The following is a 26194-nucleotide window of genomic DNA, read 5'->3' as shown; positions in this document are numbered from 1 at the left end:
CCCATTTATCCACACGGGAAACTAGGAAAACTGGGTTTTGTTAAATGTAAAGAATTATTGAAAAGAGCCATCCCAGGAACCCCAGGAGCTGACAGTCCTGAACCCTGATGATAATGTGTTTGTCCAATGAGCCGTCGCTCTGCAAGAGCTCCATCCTCCACACCCCTGTTCCTGGCCCTTCCCTGGGGCCCCTGGCTCTCCCTCCTTGCTCCCCTAGCCTGAGCCTGCAGCTCTCCAGAAGGATCTACTCCCTCCCACACTCTGAAATTTAGGGAACTGCCTCTTGGCATGTGAAGGGGTATTTTTGGCTGCCATGATCTTGAGCCTGACATGAGGCGTCTGACTTGGGGCCCTGCACTCAGGAGGCTCAGCTGGGGACAGAGGCCACCAGGGCCAAGCTTCGGTAGGACCTGGGCCCAGGGAGTGGCGTCCTCGGCAGGCCCACGCTTGTGAGCTCTGATGCATGTAATTACCATGGAGCGTGGGCCCCACGTCTTTAGCTGAAAACAACGCCGCGCTCGTTTACAGCCAGTTCACTTCTGCAGCCCTGGGTGTGTCAGACAAATGACAGCGCTGCGGGAGTGTCCAGCTTTTTCTCTTTCAGCTGCAGCCCAGGCTTCACCTGTCACGGCAAAACAGCTGTTCTCATGTGCTCGGGAAACACCAGCCGGAGAGCCAGCAAGAGCCCCCCAGGCCTGAGATGGGGTTGCCTTAGTCTGCGAGAAGCTGCGTGGGGCTGCTGGAGGGTGTGTTGGGGCAGGTTAAGTGTTCAATTCCTAGACTACGTGTTTCCTTTTTTTTTTTCTAAGATTTTATTTATTTATTTAAGAGAGACAGAGACAGCAGAGTGAGAGAGAGGGAGAAGAAGAGAGAGAGAGAGAATGAGCCGGGGCGGCGGGGGGGGGGGCAGAGGGAGAGGGAGAAGCAGGCTCCCCCTGAGCAGACCCAGGACCCGGGATCATGGCCTGAGCTGAAGGAGATGCTCAACCAACTGAGGCACTCAGGGGACCCTAGACCACCTGTTTTCATTGTCTGTTGGTCCTAGAGTTTGAAAAGGCAGCACAGTGAATCCTGCTCCCGTGCCCTTGAGAGCCCCCCGTTTTGGGAGGTTCTGACCCCAGGCCCATAGATCCACTAAATGGCCCACAGGGGAACATTCTTCCCGAAGGAATCCCATGCCACGTGCAGGAACCAGGCCTCTGCAGACCAGCTCCCCGGTGCCGACAGGCCCGACACCACCCGGCAGACGGCGTCAAGCGGTTCTGCCCAGAGCTGCCTGCAGCCAACGACACGCTGGCCGCGGCCGTGACTCCAGGGACAACTGCCCCACGGTGGGTGGCGGGGCGTTTGGAGGCAGCGTCCAAAGGAGAGGGAGCGAGGGGGAGAGGAGGAGACGGGAGCTGTCGCCCACGGGCCATGATTCACATAGATCTGTGTGTGTACAGGGGCGTGTGTGTGTGTGTGTGTGTGTGAGAGAGAGAGAGAGAGAGAGAGAGAAAGGGCTTTTATTGCTCTGGAAATGACTTTACTATTTTTTTTTTAAGATTTTATTAATTTATTCATGACAGACAGACAGACACACACACACACACACACACACACACACAGGCAGAGACACAGGCAGAGGAGAAGCAGGCTCCATGCAGGGAGCCTGATGTGGGACTCGATCCCGGGTCTCCAGGATCACACCCCAGGCTGAAGGCAGCGCTAAACTGCTGGGCCACCAGGGCTGCCCTGGAATCAACTTTTCTCACTTAAAAATAAATTCTTTCCCGTCACAAAGTTCGCATCAGCATCAGAATCCATGGTGTGGACTTACTTCCTCAGCCAGTAGTGAGGGGCCGTTGGCCTTCCCTGGGGCTTTGTGGTGCGTCTGGAGCTGCCCGCACCAGGTTCCAGGCGCAAACCACAGAGACGCGAGCCTGGACCCCTCCCGGGGAATGGGGGGACTGGACACTGGCTCCCTCTCCCAGACGGGGCTGGGGTGCTCAAGAGCACCCTACCTGGATTATTCAAGGGTGAAACCCCACCCAGGCAGACAGTTGAAACTCAAGTCCCCCCACCCCAGCCATGCTAAGGAGTTTGGGGACTCAGCCTGCTGGTGACACTGGGCAGGGTGACAGTAGAGAGGAAGGTCTGAGCTATTTGACATGACCTTGGGGTCAAGAGGTCATTTGGATGAAGCAATTCACTTTGCAGATAGAGACTGAGGGGCAGAAATATAAAACCTAAGGGAGACAAAAGGAACAAATGTGACACAAGGCTTGCTTTTCTTTATAATTTATATAGATTCAATTCTTACAAAAAATAATCTAGTGGAAAAATTGATAAAGGACACGAATAGAAATTTTCTTGGGGCACGTGGGTGGCTCAGTAGTTGAGTGCAGGTGATCCCAGGGTCCTGGGATCCAGTCCCACATGGGGCTCCTGCATGGAGTCTGCTTCTCCCTCTGCCTGTGTCTCTGCCTCTCCCTTTCTGTGTCTCTCATGAATAAATAAAATATTTAAAAAAAAGAAATTTTCTCAAACACAAAATATAGATATGTTAAGAGCATAGTTTTCAAAAGTCCAAACTTGATGACGAAGAAATGAAAACAAAACACTAAAATGTCTTTTTTGTCTGTCAAATTTGAGGGGGAGTGGATACTCAGTGCTGGCTGGGCCTTACATCAGGGTTTGCAGTGATGTGACTTCCCTAGAGTGTCCCTGAGTGACATGTCTGAAGAGTTTTAAATATACTCATCCCACTTGACACATTGTTTTTACAGGAATTTATTCTAGGAATTTATCTTAATGAATTAATTAGAGATAGTCACAAAGATTTACCTCCTAGGATGTTCACTGCGGCATTTTTTACGATGGTGAAAATTTGGGAAAGACATAAATGTCCAACAATAGGGGATAGGTGGAATAAATGGAGCCCTAGGCAGCCACTAAGATTCAAATTTTAGAAAAATTAATGACATGAGAAGGCTCGTGATATAATACATTTTAGAATTTGCTTATAAAATTGAACCCTTTATGAAAGATATTTCTGGGTGCCAGAATTATAGGTAATTTTTATTTTTCATTTTTATCTCTGTGCTTCCAAACTCTTCAACATTTCTGCAATGGACACATTTTCAACCTCTTGTTTGAAGAAAGAGACACTGGAGGAAGGTTGACCTGTGGACGGGAGGGCCCGGAGAGGGAAAACAATAAACCTCTGTGGGGTGATTCACTGAGTGTCAGCCCCTGGCTGCGGGGGCAGGGGCTCAGCGGACGCTCTCCTAGGTGCCCCCTGAGCTCCACAGGGCCAGTGGGTGCCTGGGGCCCCTGTGGGGCAGGACAACAGTGTGGAAGGTGCAGGGAGGAAGGAGACAGCCCAAAGGGCCCATCTGAGGTAAGGCAGCCCGAGCCCTGGCAGAAGCTGGCATTTCCAGCTGAGCCCCTTTGACGCTATTCCCAGCAGGTGGATGAAGACCACGGTGAAGAGACTTAGAGAAGGAAAAAATTCTCCCAAAATCTAAATCATGCTAAAAACAAGAAGACATAGGATCCCTGGGTGGCTCAGTGGCCGAGCATCTGCCTTTGGCTCAGGGTGTGATCCCGGGGTCCCGGGATCGAGTCTTGCATGGGCCTCCCTGCATGGAGCCTGCTTCTCCCTCTGCCTGTGTCTCTCTCTCTCTCTCTCTCTCTGTGTCTCTCATGAATAAACAAATAAAATCTTTTAATAAAAAAACAGTAGGAAACAAGAACATCTGCCCTACTAGAAGTATGTGCCTCAAAGGAAAGCGCCGGGGGCGTAGTTCAGCCGGGACACGCCTTCGGGCCACTCAGCGAGGGGCTGGGTGCCGGGCGGCCTGGGCTCTTGGGCCGCGAGCAGAGCAGGCCGGTCCTCGCCGCTCCTCGCCGCTCCTCGCCCTCCTGGCGCCCGAAGATGGGTCCTGACGGAAGCGGCAGGTTGGCCACTGTGGCCGGAGGAAGGGGGATCTCCGGAGGCGGTCGTGGGAGGGAGAGGGAGCCCCGCCAGGGAGGGGGCCGCCGCCCTGCCCGGGTCTGGGGGTGTCCGTCTGAAGCCGTAACCGCTCAGCTCCCAAGAAAGTTCCAGCAGAGGCCCTTCGTTGCCCTCTGGAAGGCTAATTAGTCCCAGGAACGGAGCGTCTGTGGGGCCTGCGGGGCAGGGGAGCCATCAGCCGGCACAAATGGCCCAGACGGCATGGGGCTGCCTTCTAATGGCTTTTTGAAGGTTGCTCTGCGTTTGATTGACAAATGCCATATGTCCCCAGTGCTCGGGGCTTTGGCCTCTCCTCTGAGCGCGCGCGCTCTCCCGCCTCTAAAACAGGTTCCTCTTCGCTTTGATTTCATGTACGTGATTTATCCGATTCATCCGTCCTGCTCTGCAGAGGCCGGTCCTCCCTCCGGGCCCGCGGGGGCTCAGAGCCGCAGGGCCGCAGGGCCTCCCGCCGCTGGGACCGGCTTCTGGGGCTCCCCTGGCCCCCCCGGGCTCCCGCCACCACGCGTCCCGGGAGCCCCCTGGGGAAGGGCCTACTCCGGCCTGGCCCGAGTCCTCTGGCTCCTCATCCCGGGGGGCTGACCTGCGCCACTCGGTCATTCAGGAAACCTCTCGTCGCTTTCGTCGCCTTCTCTTGGGGAGGCACGGGGGAAGGCAGAAGTTTCATACCCTGACTTGGTTCTGCTGGCTGCCAAGTCCCAGCCTGGAGGACACGCTTGCCCCCAAAAGGTGACGGGCGGGGCAGGAAATCAGAAGCCGGCAGAGCTGGCAGGGAGCGCAGTGACAAGCCCATCACCTGCTCTAATGACTGCCTGCAGGTTTGCTTCGCTTTGTCACCAACAACATCCCCATCGTGGCGCGACACTGCAGCACCTGTCCGTCCCTGGTGCCCTTCAGATGATGTCCTTGCTCACCCAGAGCTCTTCCGCGCCGGAGGAGCCCCCACCCGTGTCCTTCCCCAGACAGCTTGCCTTCTCCCGCTTGCCGGGGACCCCGCTGTCTTCTGTCGTCCACACAGGCTGCGCCCACCTGGAGTCTGGAGCCCGGCCCGGGGACGCCGCCGAGGCCCGTCCCCGCCGCTCACCTCCCGACCAAGCCCCAGCGCCCTCGGAGGCCAGCGTTCGCGGCCCGCCCGCTCCCACGCCGGCGGCTGCCCGTGTCCTCAACGCCAAGGCCTCAGCGAGGTTCTGGTGGGAAGGTCCGGGTGGGGTGTCGCCGGCTGCTGTGTCGTCAGCTGCCGCCCTCTCCGGGCGCCCGCCCACGTCACGAGCTCTCTTCTCTCTCTGCTGATTCCGGGAGCACCTGATGGTCTAATCAACTCCGCTTCTGCTCCGCTGCACCCACGGCGGTTTCTGTGGTGGCGACCGAGAGCCCGGGCTGGGACCCAGCTCCCCCCGGGGCGGCTGGAAGCATCGCGGGCCTGGGGACGGGGACCCGGAGTGTGGCGGAGCATCTCAGAGTTAAGTGTCCCGTGGCTCCGCTCAGCCCCCGCTCCCTGGGGTGTGCGGGCCCCCCTGCTCCAGGCTCGGGGCCACCAGGCTCCTGCTGACCCTCCCGGCTCGTTTGGGTGAAGAAGACTCCCCAGTCACGGGATGCCGATGGGATCCCATTTACTCCTGCACGACGGTTGCACACGTACCTGCTCCCTGTGGCGGGGACAGTGACTCACGGGGGCCCGCCTGGGGCCGATCGGGGCCTGTTCGTCACCGTGGGGTCACTCGGGGCCACCCTCACTGGTCACCGTCGGCCCTCCCTCCCTGGGGCCGCCAGGCACGGGGAGGGCCCTTGGTTCTCGGGGGAGGGCACGGATGGCCCCCCCAGGCCGCCGAGGAAGGGACAAACACCGCCTTCCCCCCCACCCCCCTCTGCTAGTGAACGACGAACAAGCACGAAGCTCTCGAGAAAACGTACTTACAAGTATGAACGGGTGTTTCCTCAGCCTCTTAGCTACAACTTCCTTGGAGGACCCTCAGGTGTCCACTGAGGCGGCCCTGGGGTGCCCGGGCCCAGCACACGCGCCTGCCCCCCGCGGGCCTGGAGCCGGGGGCCCTCGGAGCGGCAGGTGCGCGCCTCGCCTTCTGCACCGGGGCGGGGGACAAGCGGCCGGGCCGGCGCAGGAGACCCTCCTCTCCAGCTCTGGGGGGCGGGGGGCCCCGGGCCCCGTGGGAACGGTCAGGGGTCAGCTGCGGGAGGGCGGGAGGCCAGAGGCTGCGGGATAAATCCCATCGTGTAAGAGAAGTGCAAGGGCCCCGAGCGATCCCAAACACGAAGCCGGGGCTCCCGCCCCTGAAGGTGACGCGTGAGTAAAGTCACTGCGGACACGCGGGAAACGCGGAATGCCACCGGCCAGCTGGAAGTGCCGCTCCGTTTCCTGAGTTGGGAGGTGGACGGGGTTGGCAGGACCCGCGGCCGAGGGACCCGCCTGCGGGGCTGGGAACCCGACGGGCTTTCCCCGTGGGGAGGACTTCGTCACTTCTAAGAGCCACCAGCTGCCATTTAAAGGTGCCGATAGGCCTTGCTGCACAGGAGGAGGCGCCCAGGCCCTGCTGCTGGCGGGGGACAGCGGCCGCGGCCCTCCTGTGGGGCAGGAGTGGGGCACGCGGCGGCCCTGGTTCGGGGTCAGGCCCCCACCTCGAGGCGTCTGGGCAAGCCGGGACTAGGGCCGCCCTCTCTGGGGGAAGCGTCACGAGACTCATGTCCCTGACCCCGAGCCTGACAGAGCCACTCCTGTCCTGGCACCTGTCCAGCCCTGGCACCTGAGCTCAAGGCTGCTGGCAAGTGGGCGGTGGGGCCTCCCGAGAAGAGACCAGCTCCCGACGGCCCGCGCTTCCCCTCCCTGAACCACGTCTGGCGGCCTGAGGCCATCTGTGCCGAAGGACCTGGGGCCTCCTGAGCTGCCACCCGGGAGGGAGGTGGCGTCAGCTGAGGCCTCAGGCTGGGGGGATGCCCTGGGCTGGAGGGGTGCCAGGGGCTGGGGGTGTACCCAAGGCTGGAGGGGTGCCAGGGGCTGGGGGGTACCTGGGGCTGGAGGGGTGCCAGGGGCTGGGGGGTACCTGGGGCTGGGGGGGTGCCCAGGGCTGGAGGGGTGCCAGGGGCTGGGGGGCACTTAGGGCTGGAGGGATGCCCTGGGCTGGAGGGTGCCAGGGGCTGGGGGATACCCGGGGCTGGGAGGATGCCAGGGGCTGGGGACGAAATTGCACCTGCGAAAAGAGAACCACTTGAAATTTTTACAATATTGTTTTTAGAAGTAAGACATTCAGGACCCATTGCTCCTGGGCTGCGCAGGAGCAGCGAGCAGCATGCCGGGGCAGAGAAAGCCCAGCTAGTACCTGGAGGAATTCCCCAGCGCTCACGGAGGTGGCGGGAGCGGACAGCGAGCGTGGCGCGGGCGGTTAAGGAAAAGGGACGAGGGCAGGAAGGCCGGGGCCGGGGAGGGCTGCGCGACAGGGGCTCTGAGAGGAAGCAGCGCGAAGAGGAAACCAGCAGCAGTTCAGCTGGGGCACCGCGGACACACAGCCGGTGACACCGTGACACCGAGGGGACAGCAGCGAGGGAGGAGGGGGGGTGTTTAAAGATGAAACCACGTTCAACCTAAAAGTCCCCCCACCGTCGGCGGGGAGAAGGGCTTCAGGGAACAGCCCCCGCGTCAACACGTCACCACGACCATCGGGGTGAAGACTCGCTCTGACGAGGAAACCGAGCGCTTGCACGGGTTTTACAAAATGAGGCAGAAATGAAAACATAAATATTTCAACAAAGAAGTAGGAAGAGACCCCAATGACGCGGAGGAAGGGGAAGGAAGGAGGCCAGCAGGGCACCCCCGATGGCCGCACTAGTGCCGGACAGACGGCTGGACAGACGGAGGCCAGCCCAGGAGCCCAGGCCCCGGAAGGCGGGCGCTCGGGAAGGGCCCTTGCAGGCCGCCCTGGGGAGTCTCCCCCTCTAAAGCAGAAGGGGACCCCCGCCTGGGCCTGTGTGGACAGTCCAAGCCCCCTGCCCGGCGGCTGTAGCGCGAGGAGGACACGGCGGGGCTCCGGGGCCTGGGGGGCCGCGGGTTCATTGCTTGCAGCTGCTGGTGTGGAGGCCCTGGTGGCCACAAGAGACCCCGAGGGACGTGATGGAGCCGCCAGAAGGCAAGGCGGCAGTCCCAAGGGGCTGGCGGGTGGCAGTCCCCTCGCTTCCCTCAGGAGCCCATCGGGGGGGGGCGCTGGCCACCTGCCGCGGGAGGTGCCGTCTGCGGCCAGAGTCCCAGCCGGGGCAGGACACGGGCCCCGCGCATCTGTGTGAGGCCCGCTGACCCCAGGCCGCGTGCGGGAGCCGTGGTTCAGGTCAGGTTTCCAGCACGATCGGACACCCCAACAGTGGAGAGCGGGGCCCACACCCCGTTGCTCTCCGACAGCCGGGGCGCCCCAGCCCCTCGTGCTCCCCCCGTGAGCGCCCCACTCGCAGAGGCGCGGCAGCGGATGGCACCGCCCGGGAGGCGGACGCAGACCGGCCACCGAGCACCACTCCCACGGGGAAGGCTCTGGGCGCTGGCCAAGGTCGTTCCCGGTGCAGTGAGTTTTGGAGCAAAGCGGGATGGTTTCCGCCTGCCTGCGAAGGCCCCCGAGCCGGCCCGCCGGTGAGCCCTGGGCCCTGCGAGCCGCAAGCCGGGATCTGGCCCTGGTGCCTCTCCTGCGGGGCCGGCATCTTGGGGTCCCCGCACTCCTGGGGACTTGCACGGCGGGTCTGCAGTCAAACTGTGCCCTCCGTGCCCGGGACCTCCTCCTCGTCTGATGACCCCGTGCAGCACCCACTGCCACCGTGGGGCCAGCAGCTGGTCCCTCCTGCGTCCCCTCCTGGGGTCCCGCTGCCCCTGGACCCTGCTCCCCTCTCGTCCCTGAGCCTTTCCCTTCCACACTCTTGTTCTGAACACTGGCAGAGCCCGCAGGCCTCCTCGCAGACACCCCAGCCCTCACCCCGCACTCGCTGGCCCAGGCGTCCGGACCCCCGTGCCCCACCGCCGCCAACCAGCTGCGCTGGTGGGTCCCGTGGCCACACAATCTCAAGAAGCCCCCGGCTTCATCTCCCTTAGCAACTGAAACAGAGTGCTGAAAACCACCCAAATACACCCAAATACACCACCGGACAGGCCGTGGGCTGGTCGCCGACAGGGTCTTCCCCGGGGCCCGAAGCCTTCTGAGCCCGTGCGGAGCGTCCTGGCCTCCAGGTCGGGAGGCTGCCCACACCCCGGCGCCGCCGTCCTCCACCTTCAGGGCCCGCGGCCCAGCACCTCCTGACGGCCCTCTGGGTCACACCTTCACATCCCCTTTGACTCTGCTTTGAAAGACCTTTGCACAGACCTAGGGCCCTCCCGGATCATGTCCTCACCCGGGGTCAGCTGGTAACCACCGCGACTGCCCTGTGCCGGCAGCCCACCCCATCCCGAGGGGCTGGACGCCTTCGGAGACCACTGTGCCGCAAGCAGAGGGCGTCCCTGAGGCTCACAGCTGGTCCCCTGCCCAAGGACTGGCCACCCCACTCGGAGGGACCCATGCCAGGAACGGCCTTTCCGTCCCCTTCCTCTGACTGTACAATCACCAGGCCCCATGTCCCCAACATCCCAGGGTCTGTCCCATGTTCCAAAGGCTGCTCACCCTCCTTAGCCGACAGCCACTTGGGCCTCACTTGGCCCTCAGCGCCCCTTGCTGGACACTGTGAAGTCCTGATGATTTTCCACCGCTGGTTTCACTCCTCTGGTTCCCAACTAGTTGTCACGGAGGGTCTCACTACTGTTCAAGTCTTTCAGGGACCTGCCAAGGCCCGCTTTTCCAGGGGGATGCAGGACTCCTGTGGTCTCGTCCTTGCTTAACTCCCCAGTCTCCTCGTGGCACCCCACCCCAGCTCCTCCCTCAGACCACCTCGAAACCTGCAATGGAACAATTCTGGATTTCTTTTTGGTCCTTGAATGCCCAGAGATCTTTCATAACTCTCATCTCCCATAGGATGGGCACTATTCCTGGGGAAGAACGACTTCTCCGTTTCTTAGCCTCATTTGAACTCATGCCATCTCCTACAGGAAGGCTTCCCAGGTTGCCCCCTCCAACCTGGGCCGGGTTCCTCTCCTGTATCCCCTGCAACATGCATCGGACTGAATGGTCCTTACCTGCTGACGTGTGTGGCCCCAATTAGGCAGGTGACGATGTTTTCAGAATGAGATTGCCATGGTTTATTTGATGCCTATCGTATGGTAGACTGTGGGCTTGGGCTTTGCCCACCGTTATGCTGATGGGAACCACACAGACCAGGCGTGGAGCAAACCAGGAGTTAGGGTCCCTAGACTGGTCATGAGAGAACACCAGAAACCTCGTCCCCTGAAAGCCTGGGTCTTTCTCCCCCATGACAGGTACAGGGGCGGGAGGGTCAGAAGCTGTCTGTTCTGGAGGTGACGAGGGCCGGCGAGGGGAAGCAGGGGCTTGTCTGCTGAGTCAGGAGAGCAGGTCTCTCCCAGGGATGATGGGAGAGCTGAGAAATCTCTCGGCGGGGCTCCACCTAAGTGCTTCCCATGTGCTTTTGAGCAAATCGCAAACAACAGACTTCTCACCCCCACCTCCATAAGAGATGCCAGACAGGAGGCTTTGAGGAATGTTCTCCAAAATGTAAGTTCAATACCCCAGACGAGCATGAGACTGTGAAAATGATTTACAGGCACTTAAAAATCTCACCATTTAACAACGGCCCTTAAAGACAGATTCGGAGTGGATGGGAAGAGATGCCAGTTCATATCAAGGTTTGATTGCTCAGTGCTCTGAGCCCCCAAACTAATATCAAATTTAATTTTTGAAAACAAGGCCCACCACGATGAGATTCCACTAATTAACAAAACCAATTTTTTTTTCCAGATGCATCCCAATCTACCCACCAAAGCAGACATCAAATGTTAAATGGGGGAGAGGGGACTGCACATGAGAAGTTGGCTGAGAGAGGCCTTCACTCGAAGCTCCCTCTGGAATTGCGACTCATCTCGATAAATCACTGTGGCTTCTCGCCATCAGGAGTCTTCTCCCTTCAGATCTTATGGCCAAGAGAAGCACTGGCCATATGTTCACACCATTTGGTGAAAGATACACTGAACCAACAAAACAAGCATTGCACTTATGGGTAATTTTTTTTTTATCATGCTAAAAGTGTATTCATCTTCAATGTGTAGAAGATACCGTGTCACTTTTTTTCCCCGTGGGAACAAATAGCCTCTTGTATGAGACCAGCATTTTTAAAGCCATGATCCAAACATATGCAACTGGTGTCATCCCCATATGTCCCCTTTTACTCCTCAGGTGTCTTCTGAGTCACAATGGGTGAATGCAAAGGGAAACAGAACAGATTATGAAATTAAGAGCCAAAATGTTGTCTGACAGGGGCACCGAAGAGGTCATTTGTTAGAGAGAATGTTCTCACAGCCGCCAAGCTAGCGAAGCGTCCAAGAGCATTGGAGAAAACAGGGCTGAACGGCATGCCAATTCCTACCGGACAGGCCCCTTCCCTGGGTGATGAGGAGTTTCAATTTTCAAAGCTACCCGGGGTTTGGTTAATTCCAATTTCTCATCAAGTGTCATCCATGAAAGCCCATGGGCCCAACTTTCTGAAGACATTTAAATTCCAGTACAAGTTTTGCAGTCTACCTGAAGGTCCAGAAAGGCAGGAAGTCTGACATCTTCTGGGGATCTCGGTCTCTGGTAGCGGGCCTCGTGTCCAGTAGGGATGTAATCTTGAGTTCCCTGTGGGAATTCACCACGCCCTTGGGCATGGGGATGAGGATGGAGGCCCGAGAAAGCCTGGGAGGACAGAACTGTACCCCGGGGTGCTTACACCAGGGACCAGGTGACAGTTACATCTGTGTCTCAACACGACACAAACAGATGAAGCTCTTGAGAAGGCCGCTTAAGGAGAGACTCTTGGAGGAGTCTCTTGTACAGGACAGAGCACTGCCCAGACTTTCCAGATTTTGTTGTAAATTTGGACTATGTTCCCTTTAATAGAAGCACAGACGTAAAGTGAGCATATGACATCACATCTAGATGATGTTTTACAAGAGACCCCTCGCCCCCTCTCATCTGTGACCAACGTACACCATGGCTTCTGCTTTAGAAGTCCTCGGATCCTCTGGATTTTGCATAGAGCTGGAAACATTTCTTAGGCAAATATACGTTCTTGGAAAGGGGAGGTCTCAGTTTGGTTCCAGCCACTTTGCGTGTCAGCCTAGGCTTCTGTTTCTAGAGAAAGGATGTTATAATGTTCTATACCAAGGCTTCTGTGAAGACAACTAATAGCCATGAAATTCCTTCAAGCGCAAAAAAAACATCCGAATGTGAAATAATTACCACTTGCTAGGAAGCGGTGTTATAAATGCTGCCGGTTTTTTGCCTTAAGAAACTGCTTTTGTTTGGACAAGGATATCTTCAAGGGGCTGAATCCAAGTTTAGGTTTCTTAAGTCTTTGGAAAAATCTACGTGCGTACTTGGAGCATACAGATCTTCGGCCACCTAAATACCAAATCTACGTGGAAGATCAAAGCTCAAGGTTCATGGATTTACCTGACCTTAAGCCTGCATGGAAATGCAGGGCGTCCTGAATTCCTTTTTGGTAGCCCATGGGAACATGGCCCGTGTCCAGCTGAGTGTGAAGATTAGAGCTCCTTTCTCCGGCAGAGCTCTCTGCTCTGTACACCCGATGCAAAGGAACAGCAAAATCAAACACTGGGGTTGGCCACCTGCCACATGAGCCTTGAAAGATGTTCCTAGCCACTGTTCCCTTCGAGGAGGGCACGAAAGGGCGAGCCCAGGGCACGGCTGTATTCCAAATACGCCTCCCCAGGCCCGTGAAGCTAAAGGGGAGGTCTTCCCCCACCTCTGGATGCCCAAGTCCCCAAACCAAGCTGCGTGAGAGAAATTCAGCATCATCACCTTGCCCACCAGACACAGGCAGTCAAGTGACCAAGGCTCTATGGCTTATTCTAGAAAACTAAAACCAAAAAAGTAACACGAAACTGTGTGGCTGGTTAGGAAAACCAGAGAAGATATTCTCTTAGGCAAGATTTTAAATTTCTGTGAAACCTGCCTGAAGGTACCCACCAAAGGCAGAGCGTGTGTGTGTGTGTGTGTGTGTGTGTGTGTGTGTGAGCAAGCGCATGCGCAGGAGGACTACACAGTGATCACACAGGTTACCAGGTCTTTGCATAATTATCTCCTGTAATCCTCGCCCATCCAGAGGTCAGCATCACCCCCGTATTATGGATCAGGAAACAGGCTCAAAGAATTTAAGTACCTTGGTTCAAGGTCACAGAGAGGTCCTCTCAATGAGGACGACTCAGTTTGAGGTTAGGGAATAACGGACTCTGGACAAGCAAGCGACGTGGCTTAGAAGGGAGGCAGGGTCTCGGGCTAGTGCGGATTATCTACTGAAGCTCTGCAGCAACGTCACAGGGGGAAGAAAAAAGGGTCCAAGATTAATGAAGTCAGGAAATGTTTGGGATACACAGGCTTCTTTTTTGCAGGATTTCTCAGTTTTTGCTGCGGTAATATGGATTACAGATGGCCAAGAGGAGACTAGGTCAGGAGTCTCTGGCGGGTTTGTTTTGTTTTGTTTTGTTTTGAGATCGCTTCCTTTTCTGACTGTACTTTGAAAAAGCTGGGGTAAAACTTCAAGCCCCTGAAATCAGACTCAGGAAAAACTCATTGGATGGACCCCCCACCCCAGCTCCCCCTCAGCATTTATGTTTAAATCCCAAAGTGAATTAACTTGGTAATCGGGCTGTGGCATTTGAGAGGCCCCGGGCACACCAGCGGGGGCCGGGCACGGACACACGGACACGGAGAGGGGCGGGGGGCTCTGTGGGACTTACAGAGGGTCGTCCTGCAGTTTCCGAGGATTCCTGCATTTCCGCGGCCCTACCAAGCGGCCAGGCGTCACTGGGTCCCGAGCCCGACGCTGCGCCTTGGCTCCCGGCTCCTCGCTCCTCGGTCCAGCTCTTCCGGCCGCACTCTGAGGGGCTAACAGCCAGAGCCTTCCTTTGGTTTTGGGTCAACCGAAATGCACTACGTGCTCTCAGCACGTAAGCACCCCATTCGGAAGACTGTCCCTGTACGTGTCTGACCCAAAACTATCACGCGATTGGAAACAGGGTCTCGGATCACGAGGGACTCCTCGGAGCCTAGAACAGAGCCGGGCACGCAGCGGGCGCCCGACACCTCTGCCGAGCTGGTGAATAAGGAGACAGCCTGGCAGCTCGGGTACCGACACCGGAGACGGCTCTGGGCTGGCCAGGAGGTCCCCCCGGTGTGATGCTGATGGGGTGGCGGGGAGGGCGGGGCTGTGGGGCGGCTGGGCTTCGAGCTCTCCGATAAAGAAGTGAAACGCAACTCAGTGAGAAGAAACCGGGTTGTTTGGGGCGTCACTTTGGGCTCAGTTATAATACCTTCTCTGCTTCCTTGCAGGTGAACAGATAATGGGAATTGGTCCTCAGGGTTTGACAGGGAAGGAAAGATTTCCAGCAGTTTTTAAATGGATGGATTTCAGGGCAAAGGCCATATTCTTTCCATAAAAGAGGTAGTTAATAGCTTACACTGTATCATCCAACTGCTCATACCCACCCGCCCTTAGAAAACCATGCTCTATTCTAACTTTTCAAAAACAGCATAACTAGTTTCTGAATAGGCCACCTTTGCCAATAAAAACAGATTCTCTACCACTCTCAACCTCAGACAAAACATTCAAATAGTTATTTCTGAGCACATGCCACCCAATACCTCTTATGTGACATTAAAAAAATGCACTCAAATACCAACAGATTCAACTTTATAGCACCATTCCAAAATACTAAACTTTCTTTGCACCTTTATTTTTATCTTTTTTTTTTTTTTTTTTTCTTTTTGTACACATTTAAAGTACGGGCATCCTGTAAATTTCTGAAAAGCCTCTTAGGGGAAAAAAAACCAACTAATTTTTAGGACAAAGCAGTAACTCAGTTTGTAGGCAGGATGATCTCAGGCAGGCTGTAAATTCTTCATGGGCTTCTGCAGTCTTGATTCTGGGGTGAATGTAGAAAGGATGCTAAAGTCTTCCTGGATTATTCTAGAGGTTACATTGCATATCAGTATGTAAAAACTTGTTGCTCAATGGTCAGACTCTAGGTATTGATTACAACTCAAACCATGACAACAACAGTCTTTTGTAATGATTTTACTTTTTTGAATGACAAAAGAATCGGGGTATTAGATGACTTCAGAGTCTGTATACACCTTGTATTCATGCTCTGTAAGAGAGCAGTTAGACTCCTACCGAGTTCCCTCGTACAAATCTTCGTATTTGAAGCTCAGAGCACTAAAATCTGTTCTTAGCAAGCAGATGTATTTAAAGTAGAGTTATAAATGGGTTTTTTAAATTCAACATATATTTGGCTGCATTAAGTACGAAGATTGTGTGAGTAATGTGGGGGTTGACAGATGAGGACACTGCTCGCAGAAAAATCGGGTTCTCATGACACTAGAGTCACGTTTCACACACTGGTCGCAGCTGCGTGCTCTGGTCTGACTCTTCTGTGCACGACCCTGGGCCACGGTCTGGCGAGAGGACTTGGGGTGTTTGAGTGTGCTGGGACTGGTGGGGTGGTGAAGAGGTAGAGTCAGAAGGGTGTCCACTAACCACTTAATTCTGCAGCAGTTTCAAAGAAATTGAGTGTCACACAATAACAGTCAAGGACCCGGGAAGAAAGAGTTTAAATTAGAAGTGACTAGTATTAAAAAGCTACTGTGCACCAGGTAGGAAGGAATATGAGAATATTAATATGCCCTGAAATAGAAATAATCACTTTGCACTATGTACACCACATACAATATAACATATTCTTTTTTAACATTGCACAATATAAATATTATACACGTGGAGTTAACTAAATGCGAAATACCTCTGAGGCACACAGAAAAAACATGGACTAGATTGAACTCTGATTAAAATCAAGATGGTAGGTTAGTAAAAGGCAGAGTGTTACATCGTCAGGCCAGTGAGCTCCTGGGCTGGCAGCCATCTCCCATATACACCGAACATTCTCATGCCTCAGTGTCTTAGAGTCGATTGCTTCAAAGACTAATTCGCTAAATACTTTGAGAAAATCAAACCGTTGCTCCCCACTCTAAAGCAGGTGATCCCCTTAAGGTCCCTCCCGACCTCCGGGTTTGGTGATGAGGACTATGTTAGTACACAGCTGGGTTCCCCCTAGTTCTTGTGAACAACTTGGTTACTATGAAACCACTGGAAGGAACTAAAACAGTATTCAAGAACACCCATCACAGTGCTTAACAAGATTTAATGTACATTTATTCTTAACATGTGGAACATATAAAGATTTTATACTGAATAAATGATATTCATTAAGCCAGAGGAAAAGGAGGAATTTACATCAAGTTTTTTTCTTTTTTTTTTTTTTTAAACTACATTATCTTGAAATACAAATGTGGATTCTCGTCACTGAAAAATCTTTGAAGTTGTGTTTCTTCCTTTTAGCTGTATTTTTTCCTTTTTTGTCTGTACTGGTAACCATAGTCTAAATCAATCCATATGCAACCATTTCCACACCTTGATTCATGAAGCAAATTGTGATCAGCTGCTCTCCCGAAATAGAGCATGACTTTATACATACAGAAACTTGTACATTACCCTCTTTTTTTTGTGGTTTTTTTTTTTTGTTTGTTTTTGTTTTTTGTATTTTTTCTTTCTTTTTTTTTTTTTTTTTTTTTTGGAGATATGGCCCTAATGAAAAAATATATAAAATAAAAATAAAAAATTATTTAAATCTACCATCACTTCGTAGTTACCACATCATGAAAAAGAAACTAAAAACTTTGTACTAAAAAAAAAAAAAAAAAGAAAAGAAAAGAAAAAATGAGGGTATGTTTAATGTACAACTTCTATATACATCACAGCCCATAGGCAGTAAAAAAAAATATTTAAAAAATGATTAAAGGAATTGTGAAGAACTGCCATGTGGAAGGCAAATGACAGACAGCAGACATGACGGTAGTGGTGAGGAAGCAGTTTCCGTTGATCGTTGTCACGTATGTATTTTCAATCTTAACTTAAAAAAACATTGGTTTTGCTCCTAGCCTCATGTAACCATTTTTCTGTGGAGAAACCAGTATCATTTTATAGTTTGACTACTGACTGACACACCTCCTTGAGCCCCTATTCCTACATCTCTAGAAGTTTCTATTGCACAGAGCTTTGGGTAATGGGATACAGTTTTTTTTTTTTCATTATCTGAAGAATAACATGCCTAGAAGTTGATAATTTTTCACCTTTTTGCCTCAGTGTGGTGAAATTTTCCCATCTTAGCATCTTTTGCCACAATTTTTTTCATTAAAGTCAATTTGCTTCCCAAAAAAAAAAATGCAATACAACATGGAAAAGAACATTAAAAAGAAAATCTGTGAAAAACAAAAAGTGACCTTTGAATGTACTAGACAGCAACTTTGGTTAAAAAAAAACAAAAACAAAAACAAAATAAAAACCCCCCAAAGGATGTACTTATACACACAGACAGCAAATATTAATTTCATAACTGTTCGAATTAATTATTTCTTTAATTCCCAATTGGTAAATAGTGACTGGGGCAGAGGAGCAGAGATTTTCTTTTCCTTCTTCCTACGCTGGATAAAGAACAGAAAACAGCCAGTTATACGGGAGCCTCTAGTCTTCACTCACACATGCTGCCTTCTCACGGGTGTCATAACTGCCCGATCTGAAACAGTACATCACAGATGACAGACGCCACCAGAGAGTTCAGGACGGCTGATATCGAGATATCCAGCAACCGGCCCTCGTGCAGAAGGAATTCCGAGCGGTTCTCGTCCACCCTGGCCATGGCCAGCAGAGCCTTGGCCGCCCTGCACATCATGTCCACGCTAGGTGGTTCTAGAGGCGGGGGCTGCATGTGCAGGAGGTTATGCTGGCTCTGCTGATACTGGGCCATGGTGACCCCATCCTCTAGGAAGCTTATCAAGTTTCCAATGCTCCCTTTCTGCACGGCTATCGCCCTTGCCGCCAGTGCGTCCCCTTGGGCAAGGTTCGATAAGAGAGCCATGGACATTTCTCGACAGACTGGGTTTTTGCGATCCCCAACGTACCTAACTAACGTCGCATAGAATTTCTCCTGACGACTAAATGGAGGCGTGGCCAAGATCAGGTCCACATTGTTGTCCTGGATACTGAGTTTACAGAGGGTCTCCAGGACGAGTCTCTGTGGCGACAGGACAGAGTTGGGTCCCACCGTTGGAAAGGGGTCTTGTGCCTCTGCAGACGGGCACACCATCCAGTGCAGCAAGCCATCCAAAATCGGCAAGCAGATGCTCTCTGTGTAAGCAGACAAGTCTAGCTGCCCAGAAATGTTGGCCAATGTGACTAACGTGTTGTCCCTTAAGACCTCCAGGCAGTCCCACCACCACTCATCCTTGCTGCAGGCCACCCCTTTGTCCTCGTCTTCCTCTTTCTCATAGGTCTGCGGCGCTCGCTTCCTCTCCGGATGCTCGTGGTGAAGAAGAATCAGCTTCCCCAGGATCAGCACCAAGCCTGGATGTTTGGACATCTCGGCGTCGTTGCCAGGCACAAAAGACAAGCTACGGACAATATTGGACACACAGATACAGCGCTTGGCCAGGGAATCCTGCCAGTGCGCGATGGTGCAGAGAGGAGTCTCGTCTCGGCTCCTTGGCTCGTCCTCCAGCAGCTTGATGTTCCGGTGACTTTTGGCTTGATGTATCCCAAAGGGGAACTTACCGCTCTCCGTCTGGGTGCCGGGGTTCGCGTCTTCAGGCAGCGCCCCCGGCCGAGCAGACAGGACATCGTCGATGGTTGCGATGATGCTTTTCTCTTGCTGCTCCTCAGCCTCCCCTCTTCCTTCTTGCTCTCTCTTCCTACCTGCGGAGCTTAGAGCAGGAGGCGGACGCCTACGAGGAGGGATTTCCATCTTGCTCTCAAAGTGAGTCTGGATGTGCTCGGTGGTGTCGCCGCCACCGAGCTGCCAGTGGAGAAGCCCACTGTTGAACTCCTGGACGCGACCCAGCTTGTCCGACCGGTCGACGACAAACAGGTTGTTCTTTTTGACTATCTTTATGGGCAGCTTGTCGAACTTACTGGCCTGCCGGGGCTTCTCCTTTGGATCTGCGGGGGCAGTGGGAGAGGCCAGAGTCACGCTGCTCCTCTCCGTCTCTGGCTTCCCGCTGTCCTCCTCGTCCTCGTCCTCATCCTCCTCGTCCTCTTCGTCCACGCACTCGGTGTCATCCTCCTCTTTCCCGGAATCGTCAGCCGACGACTGGCCATCGTCTCTCTTCACTGCATTGTGATCAAGTGCTTTCTGGCTGGGGTCTCCCACCTCGTATTCCATCAGAATTCCAAAGATGTCAATTAGGCATTTCCTAAAGTACTCTACTAAAAGTTCGAGAAATCCAGACAACTAGAAGGAAGGACAAGAACAAGAGCGGGTACAATGTCATCAGGTCAGGAAGGACTGAAAAGGGTCAATCCTGGTGGCTACCAACACATTTTTTTTAAGGGTAATTTTCACATGTTTTAATTCCTTGTTGGCTAGGCCAAAGAGAGACTACACACGAGTTAGAAAGGTCTCCCTGAATTTTATATTGTTAACGAAGCCAACGTTTACCATGCTTTCTATTTGCTGCTTACTTTCCCACTCCTTCAGTATGAAACCTTCACTGTTATTTTCTTATTTTTTAATATTGTCTTTTCTTCTCATTTAGGTACGAGGTGCTCTATACTAGAAGAGTGGGAACCTGGATTTTATAGACTCATTCACCCAAAGTGAGTCTGTTCTCTTCTGCTATTTTATCTGAGACTTGCTTGCCTGGATTTTTATGGTTATTATTGTTAGGATTTTACGGTTATTTTTGTCTCAGGTGCCATAGGTTACTCTAATTTACATCCTCCATATATCTTTGGGAGAAGATAATTTCAGCAATGTAGTAGCTCATAAACACAGAAAATTAAAAACAAATCAATTTAGTCCCTGATAAATGAATTAGAATGTCTCGTAGAATGCACTTTTACATTGCAGCTCTCACAACTGCAGCTGAAAGACAAAAGCAACTCTGAGAATCAGTTTTGTGTCCCGTAAGCAAATGTTTGGCTCGAGAAAACCGATAACCCTGTGATTAGCCACTGCCCAGCTCTCCTCCCTCAATGCCCACCCCACCACATCTGGGTGGGTAGAGGACAGGTAAGTACAGAAGGATTCTTCAATGATAGGTGTTTTGGAAATCACCCATACTGTCATATCCTGCTCTCAATTTCTTGAAAGCGGATTTAGAACTGTTATTAAGAAGTAAGGGGACACTTAAGTACTGCCCACAAAGTACTCTGTTTTTAGGGGATGAAGGCACATCCCACAGTTTTTCAAGTGAAGATCTGGGGGTTTGGACCCTCCCACCCCTTAAAGTTGACTTTTTCCCTGGGGGTAAGGGGTAAGTCACTAAAGCAATTCTGGTTATTAAAATGTGTGATCAATAGTAGTTCACTCTGCTAACCTAAGGATGAAAGGTCATTACTTGAGCAAAGGAAGTATATACAGTTTTTAGTATTTTCTGTTACAATAGACTTCATGAGATGTTTATAACCTTATTAATACACTTCTGATCCAGTGAAAAACTGCCTTTCAGGGCTACTATGAGGACTTAAATATGAGAAGGAACATAAGGTGGAAGATTCTGGTCCAATGTCAACAGAAGCAAGGTAATTAGATGTTTGGGCTTTTTTCACCCGCAGACAATTGTTCATCCACAGTAGGGAGAATTACCTTTCTTCATTTTTGTTTCTAAATATTTCTTTAAAAGTTTGTAGCTAAAAAAATAAAGTTCGTAGCTCAGTTGGCTCTTGGGCATTTTGCCTAACCCTCTGCTCCCTTCTCTTTTCTAGCAGTTACACTGGAAGCTACATTAGGCCTACCACTGGACAAGGGCGCGCTTTAATCTTATTAAAAGTAGTAGGCTTTCACACGACTGCTTCAAAATAAGGTGGAGAGGCAGAAATGGAGGAAATGGACCAAGAAACGCTCCTGGCGCTGAGTTCACAACTATCTCAGCCAAATAATGGGGCTATGGGGGTTCATTAAACTGTTCTCTCTACCTCTCCCTATAACCTACATTTTCTATAATATAACATTTCTTTTTAATTAAAAGAAAGAGGCCTGGTCTCCCTAGAAAGCAGGGTATGTCCCAGAGAAAGCTCCTGCATACCCAATACTGACTCCAGTCCCAGCTTGATGATATATTTGGATTCTCTCCCGCCTGCCTGCTGACAGTCATTCTAAGGAACTCACCTTTACTACAGTCTATTCCACACGCACATGCACACGCACATATGTGCGTGCACACAAGGGGATAGTTTCTTTGTGATAAAAACAAGTATGTGTGTGCTAATACTAGAGCGTGAAGTGACTTATTCCCAACTCAATTCTCTGGGACCGCCACGTCCGCTGGGGGCGCCAATCACCTCTCACATTTGCTGACACTGTGCACTACAGCCCTTTCTTAAGCCACTTGGGCCCATGGATGGGTTACTGGCTTACCTGGGAGAGACTGAAGGTAGCGACGGTGCTGTCATCGTACAGGAGAATGTTAATAGTGTCCAGAGCCCAAGTACTTTCAGCTAGAAGACCTGACTTAAGGGACATCATCACACGCCAAGCCTCAGGAGTAACTAAAACCAGGGGAAAGATCAGGGCATAATTAATATTAACTCTATGCATGAAAGGACAGAAGAAAATAACAGAAGAATAAGGAAAGAGAAGCTGAGTGTAGGGGTGCCTGGGTGGCTCAGTTGGTGAAGTGTCTGCCTTCGGCTCAGGTATTGGTCCCAGGGTCCTGGGATCGAGTTCCACATTGGGCTCCCTGCTCAGCAGGGAGTTGGTTTCTCCCTCTACCCCTCCCACTGCTCGTGAGCTCACTCTCATGCATGCTTTTTTTTTCCTCTCAAATATATAAAATCTTTTTAAAAATTATAAAAAAAACAACAACAAAAGAAGTCGAATGTTGAGTTAAATACTGATTTCAAACAAATGTTCTGAGGCACGGTGAAACGTGATCATTTCCATATTTTAAATGGAGGTGACAGTTTACTAAAAAATTTTCATCATTTATGATCCTTTGGATGTGTTGGTTAAACATGAGCTCAACATGCTGCTAGAGGTGGCAGTGGCTAAGCACAACGGCCCTTCCTCATCTCTGATTTGTTTCCTTTAGCCCCTAACAGACTCTGTAATGATGCAGCTGAGTGTTAATAATTGAGTCAAGCCAAGAAATGATATTTGTCTTCTTTTGCCTGCTTCATTCACAAATGTCTTGGGGTGGCATCTTTGGAAGGCTGGCAAATACGCAGAATATAGGCAAAATTTAATTCCCAAACAGCACATTCTGGGATATACAGTCTTGATATTCCCTTGCTGTCCTCTTCTATCTGAGCCTCTGCCCTCAGAACACGCTGTTGACAATTATTAGCACTTTGAAGGCTTGGATTTTTCAACAGCTTGCTCTGAGCCAGGGGATGGGAAACAGAAGGGCTCTACTTTTCTTTTCCCCCTTCCTGTTCCTGAAGAAGACAGAAGGATTAGATAAAACATTTGCAAGATTTGCCATAAGATGGGACTAAGAGAAGAGGCCCATCGTATGTCTGAAATTTCTTTCTCAGGAAATCGGCAGGAGCATATGGCGTAAGCAGGCCGGTGGGATGAGAACCCACCAGAGCAACAGCCCACACCAGACGCCGGCAAGCAATCACACCCGCTGGAGGGGGCTGTGGGTTTCCACCTCTATTTTAATTTCATCTACTTTCCATATTTTCTAAGAGGCAATACTTTTGTAAGAGAAAAAGCAAACTTTCTTTTTAAAAAAAGGAACATAAATTTCCCCAGGCTCACGACAAATGCTGATCTACGTGTGCAAAGAAATTTTATAAAAATTTAAATATGTTTATTTATTCAAACGTACGCACACATAGAAACACATCAACACACAAACGCACGCGCATATCCTCACATATATATTTCAACATAGAAAATGGTGCTCAGTGTCTGTCTGTGTTTCTTCTCAGCCCCAGCAGCCCTCTCTACAAGTCCTGACTTCTCTCCCCCTCTCTGCCTGTATATGTCCTTAGTTCCCAAGGCTGAAGAAAACCTTTAATAGCTTTGATTTCCTAGTCACTGTAGTAAATGATTTCAAATCGAGTGATTTCGAGGTTTTTGAAAAAACTTTTTTTTAATATAACCAAGGTCTCTAATGTCCTTTGCTATATTAAAAGTACTTCAAAAATAATGCAGAAAAACCGAGTTCTCCCAGATATTCCAGATCTCTGACTAGTATTCAGAACATCCTGAACAGAGTGAGTAAACATGAGCATCCACCTGAAATAGCTCCTTGGCCCCTATCCACCAGTGCTATAGGGGTCATGTCATTTCTACACGTAACATATCAAATTCCGTATATCATACTATATATTTATCTACTTATCATATGCAGGGTTCTACTTTGCCCCAGGGAAGCTCACTGTCTGTATGGTGTTACCAAAATGACAGAGTGGCTCACCTTCAAATTTTTTCAGGTCACCTCAGCATTTCATTAGCCTCTTGGCCGTTAAGCTCATACTGCAGAGATTAAGTGCTTGGTTGAGACCAAATCTTTGAGCTCAAAATGCAGTACAAAATATAGTCATGAGGATCCCCTGGTCTCTCACTTGGAGCTCTACTCTCTCACACAAATAACACTCATGTGTAAAAATACTGTTTTAATTCATGCTCCTCTTTGGCACTGTTTCTTAACTCAGATTAGCAGCTTCCAGCTCTTGCTCCTGTACAAAAACATGTCTCGATAGTTTGTCGTCATAAGAATTTGATCCCTTTGAGATTAACAAGAGCTATATCTAAACTAAAATTAAAATTCTAGATCACAACCGGGATTCATTTCAGGACAAAGCCTGGAATGCTTACCGATATCTTTTGAGGTAATCTTCCGCCTTTGTTTCAAGACTGGCTGCGACGCCTCGACTGAGCCAGGAGGAAAGGTGATCTCCCTTCTGATGGGGGGTGGCTGGGGGGGCGGCCCTGTGACCTGGGGCGTGGGGACGGTGGGCAGAACCTTCTGCATCTTCAGAGATGGCAGAAAGGGAGACTTGCTTGGAGACATGCGGCTCTCCAGGGAGCGCTGGAAGGAGGCGGGGCTGGGGGCTCTGGAGATGTGATTTGGCAGTGATGGCGGCGTCTGGTAGGATGACTGAGGTGGGCGCGTGATGGGCTGCATGGAGGCGGGAGAGGACATATAAGGCTGACGTTGGCTGACGTGAGAAGGCCACTGGCTCTCGTGATTTATCCTTTGATCAGGTACCATCATATCATCCGTGCGGTTCATGCCTGGATAAGGAGGTGCCTGGGCGGGGCCGCCGGGGCCTTGCCTGTTCTGGTAGGGATAAGGCATATCGTTGCGTGTCGCCCACATGCTCTGCTGAGGCCCCTCGCTGGAGGACGACTGCATCGGGCCACCCATCATCTGAGGCGGGATCCCGTGGGGCTGTATTTGCCCGGGGCCCTGCATCCTCTCTCTGTTGTAGGGGTATGGATACTGTCCCTGGATGGGCCTCCTGTCTGGTCCGGAGTAAGAGCTCCCATACTGGTTATACATCTCTTGCTGTTGGTTGCCATACTGCATGTTGTACATGTCTCCCTCGTGGCGTTTGGCTGGAGGCCCATACATGCCGTCCATATGGCGTTTGTAATTCTGAAATCCATATAAAGACAAATCATACTGATGTGCTTTTACAGGTATAATCACACACTTAAATTATGCAAAACAGTTATTACCTGGTGGAATGTTCATTTCAAAATGAATATGGGGAAGCTCCTAGAACAACTAAGGACTAACAATTTATGCACTCCATTTTAGGATTATATAATGCCACGTCACGGACTCCAAAGAGGGTTTCCAAAATTTGTTTGCACAGGCTTGAAATTTTCTGTGGGGAAAGAAAGGCTTCCTCTCTCTTCTTCCTGTATTTCTTCCCTTGGCATTTGCCAAGGCTGCATGACAGGAGGACACAGCTTTGGTGCCCCTGCCACGGGCAGTGCTGGGTGGGGGCCTGGAGCTACACAGAGATGCCTCTGTAGGTAGGAGAACCCGCACTGGAATGGCCTGAGTTTCCGAGGGCCAGCCTGAAAGGCTCCTGGATTCAAGGGATTTCTTAGGCCTACCTTTACAGAAATGTCTCCATACAAGCATCCACTCCTCAGACTGGACCTGCTTATCCGACACCCTACAGCTTCTGGCCCCCACCCTGACTTCCAGTGGTACACGTCAGAGTCTCCCCTGAAAGCCCCATGGGTCCCAGGCTCTGACAGCTGGGCCCACGTAGCCTGTGTTACGAGGCTCCCCTCCTGGGGACATCCTGAGTACCAGCACTTGATCAGGGTGAGATCCTCCCAATGTGAGAGAGATGCTGATGTAATAATTAGTGTTCTTCCACCTTACTTGGAGATTGTTTAGGATCAGTTGGCTTAATAATACAGTTCACTGTACACACGTGCTCCAGTAAAACTGAATGTTTAAAACCCCCTCTATGTCACCTAAGGTCTTACACCTGAAATGTGGTTTAGAAACAGCAGATTCCTGGGGCACCTGGGTGGCTCAGTCAGTGGAGTGTCCCAATTCCTGGGTTTGGCTTGAGTCTTGATCTCAGGTGGGTGGGTTCATGGGATTGAGCCCTGCATCAGGCTCCCCCCTCAGCAGGGAGTCTGCTTCCTCCTTCTCCCTCTCCCTCTGCCCCTCCCTCCTCACACTTATTCTCCCTCTCTCCCCTAAATAAATACCACCTTAAAAAAAAAAAAAAAAGAAATAGAAATCCCTGCTTCTGAACAGCCACAGCATAACATGAAATTCTGCATCAGTAGTGACAAGTGCAAAGTTATCTTACACAATTCAGTATCTGTGGCTGCGTTAAGTCAGCAGAAACCTATCCTATGTTGGCAAAATATAGGGGTCATTAATATCTTATTTTTTTAAAAGCTGATTAACTTTCAATATTGGTATATAATTTTTTAAATTGTTTTTATCTACACATCTTCTTTAAAACATTGACAAATTTGTTCTAAAATGGCATTTGTTAGGACAATGCATACAA

General features: G+C 51.5%; 1 protein-coding gene across 11 annotated transcripts in view; it reads right to left on the bottom strand.

Moving 5' to 3' along the window:
- Positions 1 to 16323: 16323 nt before the first annotated feature.
- The window catches only part of ARID1B (AT-rich interaction domain 1B), a 434844-nt gene continuing 424973 nt past the window's right edge, over positions 16324 to 26194 (bottom strand). For all 11 annotated transcript variants that reach the window (XM_049113926.1, XM_049113935.1, XM_049113930.1 and 8 more), the window contains 3 exons: positions 24015 to 24798; positions 21603 to 21733; positions 16324 to 19475 (listed from right to left, as the gene is read on the bottom strand). In XM_049113926.1, the coding sequence (XP_048969883.1) occupies positions 17751 to 19475; positions 21603 to 21733; positions 24015 to 24798 (2640 nt within the window). In that variant the 3' untranslated portion in view covers positions 16324 to 17750. The remainder of the gene's footprint in view (positions 19476 to 21602; positions 21734 to 24014; positions 24799 to 26194) is intronic.

Source organism: Canis lupus, chromosome 1 (genome assembly GCF_003254725.2).
Source record: "Canis lupus dingo isolate Sandy chromosome 1, ASM325472v2, whole genome shotgun sequence".
NCBI lineage: Eukaryota > Metazoa > Chordata > Mammalia > Carnivora > Canidae > Canis > Canis lupus.
Note: the sequence above shows the minus strand (reverse complement) of the source record. Positions and strands in the feature narration are given on the sequence as shown.